Below are 15,844 nucleotides of genomic sequence, written 5' to 3' on the forward strand. Positions count from 1 at the left end.
GTTAGTTGATTGGTTAGTGGTGTGCTCAGAGGCTCATGGAGTGGAGTGGTGTTGTTTCAGGATGCACCAACTCAGTGTTTAGACTATTTATTTTGCCACGTTTTCAATGGTATTCTTCTTCAAAACATCTCACTTATTAGCATTTTCTCATTGAGGGGTAGAAAGCTCTAGATGATACTAGCATTTGAAATAAAAACACCATCATATTATGCGGCTGTATGTCATTTTTCTTATGTATTTGGTCTTCTTTTTAATGAACTGGCCCTGAAAAGGGATGGTTTAATTTGTTCTCCAAGACAAATTCTTGCACTTACTTGCTGGGCTTATGCCTTTAATCATACTGATTCTCCTGTTAGTTTTGTCTGTTGCTTTTAATGCAGATGTTTGGCTGTCTGCTTGGTGGAATCTCCATTCTTTTCAGAATAACTGCGTTAATAATCATTTGATTTGAGCAATAATTTACTCCCCCCCCCCCCCCCGACCCTTTCTGTTGCTGGGGATTGAATTAGGGTTTTATACTTCCTAAACTAGTGCTCCATCACTGATTAAACCTTCCACCCCAATCTTTTCTTTTATATATACACCGTCCTCCACTGTTCATGCTATCTTAACCTATTTCCTTCTTGATTAGGTCGTTTCTCCTACTGCTCTGATGAAAGAAGTTCATGCTGCACACACTATGTCTACCAGTCTTGTCACTGTTCCCATCACGCCGTATTGACTCACAGCTCCACGCTGACCAAAAGGAGTGTTTATTCCCAACATCAAGCTTCAATATTGCTATAATTTAATATTCTCACTTCAACCACTAGAACTCAGTACGGTTCGCCCAGCTCCTCCCTGACTCTGTAGCCCTGTAGGAACAGCCATCTAAGGCTGTGTCGTAATTGCTACGTCACTAACTTTTTAAACGCTAGTGCCCCATACTGAGCCTAACCATTTCAGTTTTTTTACCTGGGGGTCCTGACCCATTCAGGTATTGCATATCAGCTATCCTGCATATTACATGTTTATGTTATGATTCATAACAGTAGCAAAATAACAGTTACGAAGTAGCAGCAAGAATAATTCTATGGTTGGTGGCAGGAGTGGCGGGGTGTGCTCTACAATGTGAGGAACTGTATTAAAGGGTTGCAGCATTAGGAAGATTGAGAACCACTGGCTTAGAACATCTAATGGATTCTTGACAACAATTTTATTTCTTTCCCACAGCCTTATCAAGTATAATTTTATTAGCCGTTTTTTCAGACTAGGAAGTTGAGGCACAAGGAGGTGAGAAAGTTTCCCAAGTTTTTTGAGTCAGGAAGTGACAAGTCAAGGACAGTACTTAGCTGTCAACCACTGCACTTGTTTATTTCTCCACAACAGCGAATGGAGAGAGGAAATTTCACCTGGGAATATCTATGTTCTTACTGCTTCTCTCATTAGCTTTTCCCTCTCCTTTTCTTACTACTCTTTGAAATTCAGAATTCCAGGCATTTCTAGGCTCTCTCTCTGTCTCTCTTGCTCTCACTCTTTCTCTGTCTCTTTGTCTCTCTCTCTCTTTCTCTCTCTCTCTCTCTTTCTGTGTGTCTCTCTCTGTGTGCTTGTGTCTGTCTGTCTCTCTCTGTCTCTGTGTGTGTCTCTCTTTGGTGTGTGTGTGTGTCTCTGTGTTCATCTCTATCTTTGTCTCTGTGTCTGTTTGTCTGTCTGTCTGTCTGTCTCTGTCTCTGTCTCTGTCTCTCTCTCTCTCTGCACAGGTAGAGCTGGGGAGTCACCCAGTAAGGACTCTCTCTTTGTCTGCCTGTCTAAGCCGTTTCTGGACATGAATTGTATTTCCTGCCTGTCTAAAAACTAGCTGGAGTCACTTGCATGAATCCTGGTTAAAAGTTATTCAGGCCATTGGTGGCCCAGCTCACAGCTGTTCCCTGGGCTCCACCCTACCGCACACTTCCTGTTATAAGCACCACTGGCTATGGGCCTCAGGGGGCCCTTGTTGAACTATTCCTCAGCCCCATGACTAAGAACTGTAGCAGGGGACACATGGTTAGAAACAGAGACCATTTATTACCAAAGCGAAAGAACTCCTGAGAACAGGAGTGGGCTAGTGATCTAAGGGGGAAAGCACCTTCCACCCCCCCTCTACCTCCCCCCACCCCCAAGCATCAGCCCTCCAATGACACAACCCTTTGACCACCTCACTGGTAGGGCATGAGCTTATTTGCAGCGTGCTCGGTTCATCACATGAAGTCCAGGTGAAGAAGGGCTCCCAATCTGTCTTTTTTTGAAAACTGGTTTTTTGTTAATCCTGATGTGTCAGTCTCTAGTCCCTTCTCTCCCCATCACGCTCTCATCTCAGTAGGGTTAACTGCTAAAGGCAAGGCAAGGAGCCACAGGTAGAAGGTAACAACGTTGGTTTTCTTTCCTGGAGCTGCTGCCTGGAGGAGTTTCACCTTTCCTCCCTTACAGGAGGGAGCTGTAACTTGATTGTGATGAGCCACTGAGAGGGGGAAGGGGGAAGAGGGGAGGGAGATGGGGGAGAGAGCAAGTGAGTGCACACTAGCTCCTTGGTTAACCAGCTCATCACACACACACACACACACACACACACACACACACACACACACACACACACACACGCTTCCTTCAGAGAGGCTTAAACTGACCCATAATTTGCCTACGACACAGCACTCTCAGCCTCAGAGTTACACATTATCCCTCAGCTTAGAGGACAAATCTCCCTGTAAATGCTTTATAGATGCTCAAAGTCATTCTGAGCTCAACACCCACAGGAAATCCTTCCGTTTCACTCTTCAACCACTAGGCTCATCTGCTTTTGCTCTTGCCCATCAGCTTTAGTGAAGTATACTCTTCTACTCTCCCAAGTGAGCCTAGATCTTTCTTCTCACCCCCTTTGCTCCCTTTTGTTAAAATCTTTTCAGTTCTACCAGCCAGTAGCCCCTAGTCTAACCAAGCCTCAACTAACTTTCTCAACCACTTTCAAATGGGCCTTTCCCAATGGGGTCATGCTTTCTTACTTCTAAGGTTTTATATACATATAAGAGCAAATGATTCTAGAACATCTTTGTTTTCCTTTGTTTTGAGAATTTACTTCTAATTGTCCTTTGTGACTCGGGTCATTCAAGGTCTCCATTCTATTGGAACTGCCTGTTTCTCTGATTTCTTCTGAAGAATCATATTGAAGTACTAAATATTGCCATTTTATGATTGTTGTGTTTAGTTATTTGACTCCGTGAGTAGGTCATGCGTTCCTTAAGTGCAGAGACTAGCTAATTCACAGCTATAACTGATTATCTGTGCATTTAAGCAAGCAGATATGTAAGTAGGGCAGCGGCATGGAATATGCTGAGGAGCAGAGAGAGCGTGTGGCATGCTTCCGAGACAAATGCTTCTCAGACTGGGAAGAAAATAGAACGCTTGGTTGTAGTTTTTGGGCTATAAATGTGGCAACATTAATACAATTTATCTTCTCCTATCTTCTTATTAGGTAGATAAGAGTGTGAGATGCTAAATAAGGTCAAATAGACATGTTTTTCTTTCTAAGATGGATGGTGATGAACGTCTCTTTGGGCTTTTCAGTTTGCCTGGGGTACAGCGGTGTGTTACAGTGGAGTAAGGTGAAAAAAGAAGTAATCAGAGAATAACTGCTCCTTTCATGTCTCCCAGCGCCAGCTTATGAACTATACCTGCTCTAACCAGGCCGCTTTTATCCAGCAAATTTGCTGAGTGCTGCGAACAGCCGGAACCATTCCGTGGGGAATGCGTCATCAGCTCAGAAAATGATGACAGACCCAACCTTTCGCCCCTGCCGCTCAAAAGGTTTACAGAGGAGCAGTCTGTGTGCGAACGTTTTGTTGGCGAGCCGGACAGCCTTCTGCAAGAGTAATGCAGCCTTTCCCTGGAGCTTGTGGTTTCATTTGAGAGAGGTTGGAAATGGGAATGAAAACGTGGCCGGTGATAGATCCCCATGGCCAAGAGGAGCCTGAGGCTGTCACGGTTGTTTCCCTCCATTCCTGAAGCCACATGGGAATGTGGGTCCCTGCAGCTGGGAACAGACAATACATGAAAGAGAAGCCAGAGGTCCTTTACGTTGACAACTAGTGTAAGGGCCTTAGAGAAGAAGAACATGGCGATATTCAGACGTTATAAGAACTGGCATGAGGGACTTAGAGATAAGCCAGAGGATCAAATTGGCACTCCTGACAAGCACGTCTAACTAATTTAATATACATTATCAAATGCACGTAACACTTAAGCATTAAAGAGTTGGGGTATTAGCACCATTGGTCGCCGTTCAGAAGTCGGTGGTAATTTGTGCTTTAAAGCAAAGTGAATTCAATATTTAACATTAAAACAAGAACTTGTGCGATTAAAAACGCTTCCAGGGCCACTTGTGCAGCCATGAGAACTGAGCTTTCCTCAAAGTTAAACGACCTCACCTCACTTATATTTCACAAATTATGCCCGATACTAGTTAACAAGATGGAATACCATTACTAGCTGAACCCACTCATATAAATTCCTAGACTTGCATTTGGTACTGAAAGAGTCAATGGACTTGTGCTGACTAGACTGAGAAGTAAAAGGCAGCACACAAAACTCTGCATTGTGGGAACCTGTCCAGTCTATCTGTGTGGCAGCTTCATCTCCCAGGCAGTGTGTTCCAACTGAGAACTGAGGCAGTCGATTACAAAGCATCCTATAAGCGTTTTGAAAACTATCTAGCATCCTTTTATTTTCCTTTCTAAAAAGATTTATTTTATCACCATCATCATCATCATTTTTATTACATTGTGTGTGTGTGTGTGTGTGTGTGTGTGTGTGTATGTGTGTGTATTTCTGTGCATACTAAGGCTAACAGTGTCAGACTCCTCAGAGCTGGAGTTAAAAGCAGTTGAATGCTCCTGTATGTAGGTGCTCGGAGCTAAACTCTGTTTCTCACTCTTAAACCACTCTTACCCAGCCCCCATTTTGTTTCTGGTGGCCCAGATGAGTGTGTAGATTATGAAGGGACTACTCAGACTTAATGGCTTATTTGAAAAGGGGGGAGGAGGAGATGGTGATTTGATGCCTCAAAAGGGCATTCTTTCTTTCTTTCTTTCTTTCTTTTTTTTTTTTAGTTTATTCCCAAAGGTAATTAGGAAATACATCTTTTTATATAATACTTGAAACTGATCTCACATAGAAGTGCCTGGACTCTGAGCCAGAACCTACTAGTGAGCCAACATCTTTCAGGTTCAAGTTCTGAATCTGCCATTCACTACCACATAACTTTGGAAAATCATGTGATTTATTGATTGATTTTCTTATCTCAAAGCATTAATAAAGCCCCTCTGACAAGTTCCCTCTGTTTCCAACTGCTTTAACGTCAATCCAGTTTCATGATCTTCATGGCTTTTTGAAAAACAAAACAAACAGACAAAATAAAACACAAGCTTATGGCCTCTGACTTTAAATTTTTGTCTTCTCATGTGTCTTATACAATACAGGTTTCTTTATGAATATTCAAGAAGACACCTGGAGTTGGCAGTTCCAGTGATTTTAAGAGTGTTTGCAACATATGAACTGTTACTGGAGAAATGCTGCAAGTTAAAAAACCCTTTGGAATGCCACAGCCGGGGGGTAAATTCCTTATTTATTTATTTATTTGACATGTTTCTCACAAGAAGTTACAGACAGTGAAAGTTTCAGTGCTCTTAGCAGCACACCCTTTTGTAAAAATGAATTTGACATGTTTTGGTTAATTTCAAGCACGGAGCAAGAAGCAGGCATTCTCCCTAAACCAAGGCCAGATCATCACATGTACCTGAGACCTCTGTAGAACCCTCGCTGAAGTGAATGCAGATGCTGGCTTGCCACAGTAGCAGGATGGTACAGCGTGTTTGGGTCCCATGTCTGGTTGATGCTAGCAACCTGCCCGACCACAGGCAGCAGCTCTTGTTATGCCATCTTCACGGAGAATCTAGGATCCCCACAAGTTCCAGCACTGACAATTAGCTCTGTATTGACAAGGCCTAGGTAGTTCTGACTTTCGTTATGCTAACCAATGGCTTACCCAAAGAAGACTGTGGCGAGAGTAGAGAGCCAAGGCCTGTCTTTCAGCATGTGGGTTCTAACAGGTGCAGACAGTATTTCTGTTTCTAGAGAGAAAGTTATGAGACCTTGCACCCTTTCAAAACATTCCTGTTAGGTTTCTGTGCTAGACAGAAACCTGTGTTATATCAGCTTTACACAAGCTAGAGTCACAAGAGAGGAGGGAACTTCAATTGAGAAAATGCATCCTGTAAGACCAGGCTGAGGACAAGCCTGTTCTTAGCGATTGAGGTGGAGGCCAAGTCTATTGTGGATCGGGCCACTCAAGGGCTGTTGGTCCTGGGTTCTATTTGAAAACAGGTTGAGCAAGTCCTGGGGAGCAAGACAGCAAGCAGCTCTCCTCCTTGGCCTCAGCACCAGCTCTTGCCTTCCTGTCCTGGCTTCCTTGATGATAAATAGTGGAAGCGAAAACCAAATAAACCCTTTCCTCTCCAAGTTGCTTTGGTCACGGTGTTTGATCACAACAGTAGTAAAGCCAACTACTCCAGTGATATACAGCTGTGGCACCATGCAGGAACATGGGTGGGCAGAGGTTGCATGGCAGACTTACCATAGTACCCAGGTGAATCTCTCAGCAGCTTGGGAAAACAGGCCATGCTGCATCTACTGAGTGCATTCTGTGGGTCAAAGGTTACAGTTCAGAAGCTTAAGTAGCTTGTCTGATGTTACACCGGCAGCAAAGACAGGGGTAAAAATAAAATCCAGGTCAACAGCTTATTGGGAAAAGGGACACTGTGTTGGCTTACCAAGGGGGACATGCTCCCATCTAAGAGTTGAGCCTGCAGGGTTACGAATACCCTCTTACTGGGGCCTACCTCATGGTTTAAAAACATTTTGACTTACTTGTAGCTCTGAAAATTATATTTGGTTCCTTTTAGTTTACATTTGTGGCATGTTGTATAGCCATGACTGATATGTTTATAATTAAACCTGACTTCTAAACTTTACTATCTCTATACCTATATATCTGTGCTTATATGCATATGTATGTGCTGCTAATATAAAAAGTCTAATTATTAAATGAACAAACATGCACATACACACACACACACACACACTGGGCAGGAGGGAGAGGAAGGGAGAAGGAAGGGAGGGAGGGAGAGAGAGAGAGAGAGAGAGAGAGAGAGAGAGAGAGAGAGAGAGAGATTAGTCATACAGATCTATAAGCTAGCTCTCCCTTTCTCTTTTAGGCTTTATGAATGGTTTGCTAGTGGTTATAGAATTTGGCACTTAGGCCCAAAAATGGGTTTATAGCATGGTAAAATGAACTCTCAATCTTGCTGTTCCACTTGTATCCCACAAAGCATGTGACAACTTCTTTTTCAGAAAAGCATGATTTGCTTTTTCCCTTTGACTTCCAAATCCACTAGTTGAAAAAAGCAAAAATCAGAAAACAAACACAAAGCCAAACCAAACCAAAGCAAAACAACAACAAAAATGTAGTTTTTTTTTTTTTTAATTAATCACGCTATTTAAAAATGTAGCAGATATTTGTATTAAACTATTAGGGGAAAATATTTTGTACCCTACCTCAAGGCCTATAGTTGTGACCCTGGATAAACACTAACAACATCTATTTTTTTTTTTTTTTTTCAGAAAGAGATGTTCCAAAGAGTGGTACTTGAAAGCCGTGACCGTGTCAAAACTCAGTGTGACTTATATGAGAAGTTGGGAGGTAGTAACTACCTGGACAGGTATGTTCCTAAGACACCCCAGGGCCCCCCTTATCAGTGACTATTGGTTAAAACCTAATGCTAAGAGTTGCTCAGTTTTCACCCTCTCTACAGTTGAGTATTAGCCAGCCCTCTGTGCTGACTCAGTGGATATTTATGCAACTCTGGGAGTGCCCATCCTGCTTCTAAGGCCAGTCCCCCATTCCCCTGAGGTAAGTGAGTAAGATAGACCCTGCAGGGCCACCATGGACTCTCATTCCTGGCCCTTTACCTTGGGCCTGTGACTTGGAATGGAAGCTGCAGCAGGGATTAGGATCCAGGGTTCCTTGCCACTTACCAGTCAGGTTTTTCAGGTGAGGTTAGTGTTTTGACCACTAATCATAGAGCTGGGTGAATGCCTTAGTTATCTGTCAAAAGGAACAGAGACAGCTGGTGTACAGAGAGCCCGGTGAATCCTATCAAGGATTAAGGAACCAAAAAGTAACGCCCACTTTAGGGATCATTGAGGTCTTACTAGAACGGTCTATTTAGAAACACACTGTTAAAGAGAAGTTCAGGCGGATATAGAATCTCATGATACTGAGTTTAAGTTAAATGTCGACAGTAATGGCTCACGGGAGTACCCTCGTTCTTTTAGGCAGGGTTTTTGGCTTCGTAATTTCCTTTTATGTTGTGTTCAGCCGCTAATTAAGGGTTAAGTGTGTGGCTCTTCGACTTCAGAATGGGACAAAATCTTCCAGAAGACAGTAGGACCCGGGCCCCACACTCAGGGTTTCTGGTTCAGGAAGTCTGAGGCGAGTCCAACGAATACCTAGGGAGGTTGATGCTGCTGTAGCAGGGTTTTTCCCACAAGGTCATCTGTCTCTCTGGCTGCTGTAGAGACTGTGCCTTTCTTCCACGCGCATTTCTGCCCACGATGCAGCAATTACATCCAGTTGTCTGTGGTCTTGAACACGCGGTTCTATAGTCTTTCACTTTAAAAACCACTTCGTGTCTTTCTGTGTTATCACTACTTCTACAATTTTTTTTGGTTTGTTTTTTGTTTTTAACTTGTGTTGCCGGAACTGCCTTAAGATGGTTTGATACTTTGCTCTGACTCATATGAATCCCTTGTGCATTCTCAAAGATTTCATATCTAGGTCTCCTCCCCAACCCCCTCAAAAATCAACCCCACAGTTAATGACATCCCAAACCCTCCTACGCTATCTCTCCTTCAGAAGAGTTGTCATTTCTCAACTCTAAAGACCTTTCCTCTGGATGCCCCGCCTGAGCTCCTGAAATGGGCACGGCATCATCTTCTATGTTAGGGCAATATTAAGAACAAAATTTGCAAAGGTAATATTGAAATAGGCTAGTTTTAATTTTTTTTAATTGAATAAACATTAAACCAGGACATGATGTGTACCACGGGCTAAGTCACTGACAGCTTGGAAAGACACAAGTCACACTCCCCAGTCACAATCACAGCTAAGCAGGTACAACACATTACAAACAATTAGCCAACTCACTCTGAACAATGACTGGTCCTCAAGATGATTTGACAGTACCTTATTTGTGTTAACCAAGTCTCTAGAGATCGGCATGCCTGCCTCCCTCAAGCCCTTCATTTATCTTTAAGAAAGGAGATAGTTTTGCAGCTTGTAGCAGCTAAGCTCCTCCCAATTCCCCCAAACCAAGCTTCCCATGCCCCCCTCAAAGGCCCCTCATCCCTTTCCCCAAAAGCTGGGAAAAAGGAGAACTGTCTATGTCCCTGGATCCTGGGCCAAAGACGACATTGCTGGCTCATAAAGTTGATGAAAAGGTAGATGCCTTTTCCAACACAAACAGTACACATTTCAGAGTTGAAATCCTTAAAAGGCTTTCTGAAGTGATCTCACTAAGAACTATGGAGAGGGAGGCAATTCTTTCCTTCATTTTCAGCACGAGACTGGAGCCCTTTAAAGGTTCCGACTTAGCTCCCGGCACCAGCAGCTCTCTTCACTGTCCACACACCCTACTTGTCTGTTCCTGCTCGCTGGGGTGTGAATCCCTGGAGAAGGGGAGGCTTCCTCAAGGTCACTTCCTCATGGTCACCACAGGTAGAAAACGGCCCCTAGGAGCTTTATTGAGGCTCCGCCCAGAAACTTCTTCCTCCAGGTCTGATTTTAGCTCTGGCAGTTTCCCTGATAAGTCCAGCAAAGAAGGGTTAGGATAGAGGAAGGCGTGAGTGGTTTGACAAGGGCGATTATATTCACTTACCCACTGAGCATTCAGTACTGGGCTGTAGATATCATTAGCACTAGCTTAACACCTCGTTCCTCCTAAATCAGATACCGTGGGAAACTGTAGATGGATATTTGCGTGTGCACCCATATAAACTTGTTCTTTCAGGCTCACAGTCCTTTATACTAAGAAAGCCCCACAGCTGCCTGCGCAGGAGTTGGTGGCGTTCACGAAGAAGATGGCTGCAGCTGCCAGCAAATGTTGCCCACTAAGGGATGAGCTGCAGTCGGCCTGTGTGGAGGACGAGGTAAGCAACGCTCGTGACACACCTGTCATCTCTCTGAAGTTCTGCTCTCTGGCTCCCCCCAGGAATCAACCTCATTTCTGTGAGGACATATCTGTGACCTACCGGTGGGGATTAAGAATTCTCAAAGGAGAATCTTTCCAGGTGGCTCCGCCAACTGTCTTTAATTAGCAGCAGGGACGAGTGCCCCACTCAAACGCCTGCCATTAGATTCACAAAACTTTCCCCTGGGTCATATGCAAGGTGCTTGGGGTGTAAAGTTGACACACTTGACTCTGGCAGCAGTTTCAAAGGCCCTGCGGATGTTTGACTACTGTTGGTGGAACTCACAAGTGTTTAACGTGTCAGTGCCTAAGTGTGTTCATTCTCTCGGGGCGATGTCTTCCCGCAGCCAGAGATGAAGGGCTATAGTGACAGGCTAGCCTTTTCCTAGATCAAAATATTTGAGAGTTGCATTAAAACAGGATTGGTTCCAACGGGATGGAGGGAAGGGCAGGGATGGCCTTGAGTGCATTTCCAGCAGGCTCTCGTGAAGCATCTTCATCATTCCTGCCTCACCATGGAGACTGTCGCTGGGCAGCAGAGCACTCACGCCTCTGAGGTTTAGCTTCCATGTCTCTCAAGACATGCGGCTTCAGCATTTCTGATTTCTTGTTTGGTGATAATTTCCTAGCAGATTGTTTCCTTTATGCTAACTTGCTATAGCCTTTTTCTAATAAAGCGTAGTTATTTGAATTAAAAATCAAGCTGTTACCCATCCCTGCCTTTGTTTTAACTTTAAAATATTTTGTTATGGAATCACGCCTTCCTCAGTGAATTAATCTGACTAGATTGGTATGGTCTAGAGCCTTGCTTTGGGGGAAATTGTCTTGGTTACTTCTAAAATAGATAATTCATAGTTAAATTTTTATGCTGACTGGTTTGAATAACTTCATCCTTCCATACATGAGTGATAGGGCATTTGAGTGGCTAGTATTCTCAGAGAGGCACACAGGCAAGTTTATAGACTCTGTGTTAGGGCGAGTGTTTGTGCTGTGGGCACCGAAGTGGGAGCAAGGTGAGGAGACAGTTCTGGAAGGGGTCAAGAAAATGAGGGAAGATAACTGAAACAGGACCAAGCCCCCGCCCCAACCACCCACAGGGACAACACTCACAGAGCACCTACTGTGTATCCGTTCTGCCATTGGTGCAGATGTCTGTCACTTAACAGTGGAAGACACTGGATTTGAGCTTGTGGAGAAGTGCCACCGGCAACTCACATTTGAGTCTCATTGGCCACAGCCGTAGGGTGGGCTTGGGGCTTGATGCTGAATTAGTGGTGTGAGGAGGTTGTAAGAAACAGTTATCTTGTGTTGACGCAGGTCTATCAGATGATAGAGGAAGGGACCCAGAGATGATTCAAGTGCACCGCAGTCTGGCAGTGACGCCAAGAAGGTGCACAGGCTGGCGCTCAGTGAAATCTTGGTGGTGCTAGAAGGAAGATGGACTTGGGGGTGCTTAAGTATAACCTCACTGTCTGTGGATAAAAAGACAACAAACATAACCTCACTGCACCTGCTTTAACTCTCTCCTGAAAAAGGCGAAGCTGATTCTTGGAGCTCTGTGCAGGAGACACGAGGCCAAGCCTGTCAATGGTGGGGTGGGCCACTGCTGTGACAGCTCCTATGCCTTCAGAAAGCTGTGCTTCGATGACCTGCAAGCCGACGGGACGTACGTTTCTCCACCTTCATCTTGTGACCAAGTCATCAGCCTTAAAGAAGACTTGTGCCAAGGACAGCAGGAGGAACTCCAGATTGAAAAGCAAAAGTAAGCCTGGGTTCACTTGGGTTTTTGCTGCCAGTCGGGGATTTGACATGGAGAAACTTAAGTCGGCTACTGATACAATTCTTGCACAATCAACACAGCAACTAAATTTCTGTTGGAAATCAGATGGAACTAAATTTATTAAACAAATAATCCAGTATAACTACTCTGTTATGACCCCTGCCTGATCAGTTAATGAGAATGAAGCAGATTTATAGAGAAAATATTAGCAGAGGATACATTAATATAATTTTTCCAAAATGTTGAAGTCTAGGCATTAGTCTAATAAGGTGTCCTATGCAAAAAACAAAACAACAAAAACTGAATTCTGTTAAAGAACTTTGGAAATGATCCGTTTCCTTTCTCTTCTAGGAAAGTAGCAACACTAAACATAGAAGTCAGAGATCTCTTGCCATTATGTAATCCGGTTTGTTCTTATTAAGACTCAACTGTGGGGCTTGAGAGAAGGCTCAGTGGTTAAGCATGTACACTGCATTGCAGAAGACCTGGGTTTTGTTCCCGGCATCCATGTCAGGTGGATGTCAGTCACAGACACCTGTCATTACAATATAAGGAATCTAGTGTCCTCTTCTATACTCTTGTGCATGTGCTCACACACACACAATTCAAAAATAAAAATTAAGTTTAAAAAAAAAAAAGAATCATGAAGGGGCCAGTGAGATGACTCAGTGGGTAGAGGGGCTCGTGCACAAGTTTTAACTCTGTATCCCACAAGGGGTGGGGAGAAATGACTCCCAAGAGTTGTCCTCTGACCTCCACACACGCACTGTGGTACACACACACACACACACACACACACACACACACACACACACACACTAGTTTAAAGTTTAAAATGAATAGTTTAGACAACAGAACATATTAGGATTTTGCGGGACTTGTATGTTGAGGAAATCTTTTGGGCTGTTCCATCAAAATGGGTCATATTATCTCATAATATGCCGTCATAGTCACTAATAGCATCTTCAGCTGCTGTTAGAACCATCTGTTTGAAACAGTGGGTTGGTTTTCTGTTGTTGTTTTTGTTTGTTTGTTTTTCTTTTGGGGGGGGATGGTACTAGAAGGTGACAACTAGTGGCAACTCATTACCAATGAATGCAAGTCTTCAAATCCTTGATTTCTTTTCTTTCTCAAGTCAGACTCTCATGTAGTCCAGGCTGGCCTCAACTCACTGTCTAAGCAAAGGCTGCCCTTGAACTCCCGATCCTTCTCTACCTCTGCAGTGCTGATTACAAGCGTATACACTTGTTTTACGTAGCGCTGGTGACCCAACTCTGGATCTCATGCTAGGTAAGAAAGCCCGAGCCCACTGAGCTACATCCACAGGCCCTTTTATTCTCTTGAGATGCGATTCTTCTCACCAGATGAAGCTTTGCAGTACTTACCATAATGCAAGAAAGCAAGGTACCCATAGACGTGATCAGTGTGGGAAACAGACACTTCAATGCTGTTTTCTATGAAGACATAAGGTCAAAGCACCATGAAAACAGCGTTATGTCTATGTCCTGTCAACTTCTCCAAATTTAGGAAACCCTTCCAAAACACACTGCATAGTTTATTCATCGATATTTTCAGTTGTAGCCACCGATTGCATCATTTGAAACACTTACATATTAAAAACATCCTTTTGTTGACTAGAAATCTGTTTTCTTGTCACTTCCCATCACAGTTCTACGAAACTACAGTGAAAAAAAAAAAAAAAAAAAAGAAACTTCATGGCATTCTGTGTTGCTGAGGGCACATTCTTTTCTTAATACTTATTTTACACACACATATGCATATGCTCTCCTTTTTTTTTTTTTTTTGAGATTTTAATATAGTTACATCATTTCCCGTCCCTTTCCTCCTTACTTTATCAAGTCCTCACTGTAAATTTATGAAGTAGGTAACACCACTGCACCATTTTCATTGTGAGGAAACTAGGGGATTGAAAAAACTAGGTTCAATTTGAGACCACACAACAAGTATGGGAAGCAGAGGTTGAGGTCAGAGAAAAACTGAAAAGTAAGAGATGAAAAGGAAATCGAGGCTGGGCCTGCTGGAACACACCTGTAGTCCTAGCTGTTCGGGCCTGCAGTGAGTTCTAGGCAAGCCTGGACTACACATGAGTTTGAGGGCCAGCCTGGCCTACATAGTGAGACTGTCTCAAAATCTGGGGGGAGAAAAGAGGTTTGTAGTTCAGTGTATACACCCAACCACAAATAGGGCTTTGTCTTTATTCCCTAGTACTGGATAAAAGAAAAAGAAAATGGATAAAAGAAGTTTTAAAAAAAATGCTAAAGCACATATGAAAAAACAATGTGGAAGTTAATTTTAAATACTATATAAACAGAGAGATTCATTTTAAATAAATTGATAATTTAGTGAACATTGTATACTGTAAGAACAGAAGCCTGGAAACAAATCGGTAGTAACAAGGGTCAAAGTCAGACGTACAAATTTAAAAGGTAAACTAAAAAACTGAGGTGTGGGAAGTATTAGAGGACCAGAGGCTGCCAGGGCGATACTGGGGCTGAAGAGCAGAAGGGGAGAGGGGAGGTAAACAACTTCAAAAAGAGCGTGACGGGTCGAGGCGAGACCTTCTGGTAGGCAGTGCAGCCCCCTACCCCCATCCATGGCATAGCAGCTGCTGAGTTCAGAGAGGCCAGAAGTAACGACTCCCTGATGTTCCCTTTCCTCCTTTCCAGAGGTCCTGAATCCGGGTGACGGGATTCTTGCCCATCATGCACTGGGCCATTTCTCCCCCAGTTCAGGGCGAAGTTCCAAACTCAGCCCTTGTGTTCTTCCGTCCTCTACTGGCCTTTCTGAGAACTGCATCCACAAACTGGGGATGGGGGTGGGGGTGGAAGAAGGAGGGGGGGAGGGAGGGAGGAAAGGAGGGAGGAAGGGGGAGAGAAAGGTGTGTGTGTGTGTGTGTGTGTGTGTGTGTGTGTGTGTGTGTGTGTGTGTGTGTGTGTGTGTGTGATATTTTCATAGATCAGACTAGAGCGTTTGGGAGGTGTCAAGTCATAGAGGTGTTTGGAAACTCTCAGTCGTGAGTCAGAAGAGAGGGGAGTGTATGTGAGAGAGCCTCACTATTACCGGAGATTTCATTAGGATAGTCAAGACACTCCCTGATTATTTGCTGGTAAGTGAATATGTAGGGGAGCTAGGATCAGGTACCCGTATTTTTTTGGGCTGGCGGGGGGGGGCGTGCAGCGCCAGGAAGGAAGAAGACCCTGATTGAAGGAACATAATTTAAAATTGTGTGCAAGTGGTCCAACCACCACCACAACCAAACATTGTTTTTCCTTGGAGATTCATTTATTGAGTATCTCCAATGTACTAGGTAGTGCAGTAGGTGCTCAGTCTTCTAATATTCTATCTGTTCTTTGGTCTCACAAAGCCCCTGCAGCGTACATACTCAGATGTTCTTCTTATAGACGCAGCTTGGACCAGTGAGTGAAAATTAAGCCACAGCATGATTTATGACCTTACAAACCCCTGTCTCCTTGCCGGTCTGGGATGCTTAATGTTCTAGGTCAGACCACAGGGACCATAAACAGATGCTTAAAATGGGGAAGCCCCGTGGTGTTTGTAGGCTGCCAAGGTTCCTGGTCTGATGGTTTCCCAAGAACATAAGAGTAAGAGAAATGAAGAAATGCTTGTCGATATGTACATTTTTTTTCAGTTGTTAGATGCATCAGTTATAGGCCAGGAGAGATGACTCGGGTACTAGAGAGCTTACTGTGGAGTCATCTACAGGCCC

General features: G+C 43.8%; 1 protein-coding gene across 1 annotated transcript in view; it reads left to right on the forward strand.

Moving 5' to 3' along the window:
- The window catches only part of LOC127210927 (alpha-fetoprotein-like), a 38,512-nt gene that overhangs the window by 15,344 nt on the left and 7,324 nt on the right, over positions 1-15,844 (forward strand). The window contains 6 exon segments of the mRNA XM_051170708.1: positions 3,667-3,702; positions 3,704-3,882; positions 5,490-5,622; positions 7,690-7,787; positions 10,137-10,275; positions 11,852-12,078. Of these exon segments, the coding sequence (XP_051026665.1) occupies positions 3,667-3,702; positions 3,704-3,882; positions 5,490-5,622; positions 7,690-7,787; positions 10,137-10,275; positions 11,852-12,078 (812 nt within the window).

The sequence above is a fragment of the Acomys russatus genome, chromosome 28, assembly GCF_903995435.1.
Source record: "Acomys russatus chromosome 28, mAcoRus1.1, whole genome shotgun sequence".
NCBI classification, from domain to species: domain Eukaryota; kingdom Metazoa; phylum Chordata; class Mammalia; order Rodentia; family Muridae; genus Acomys; species Acomys russatus.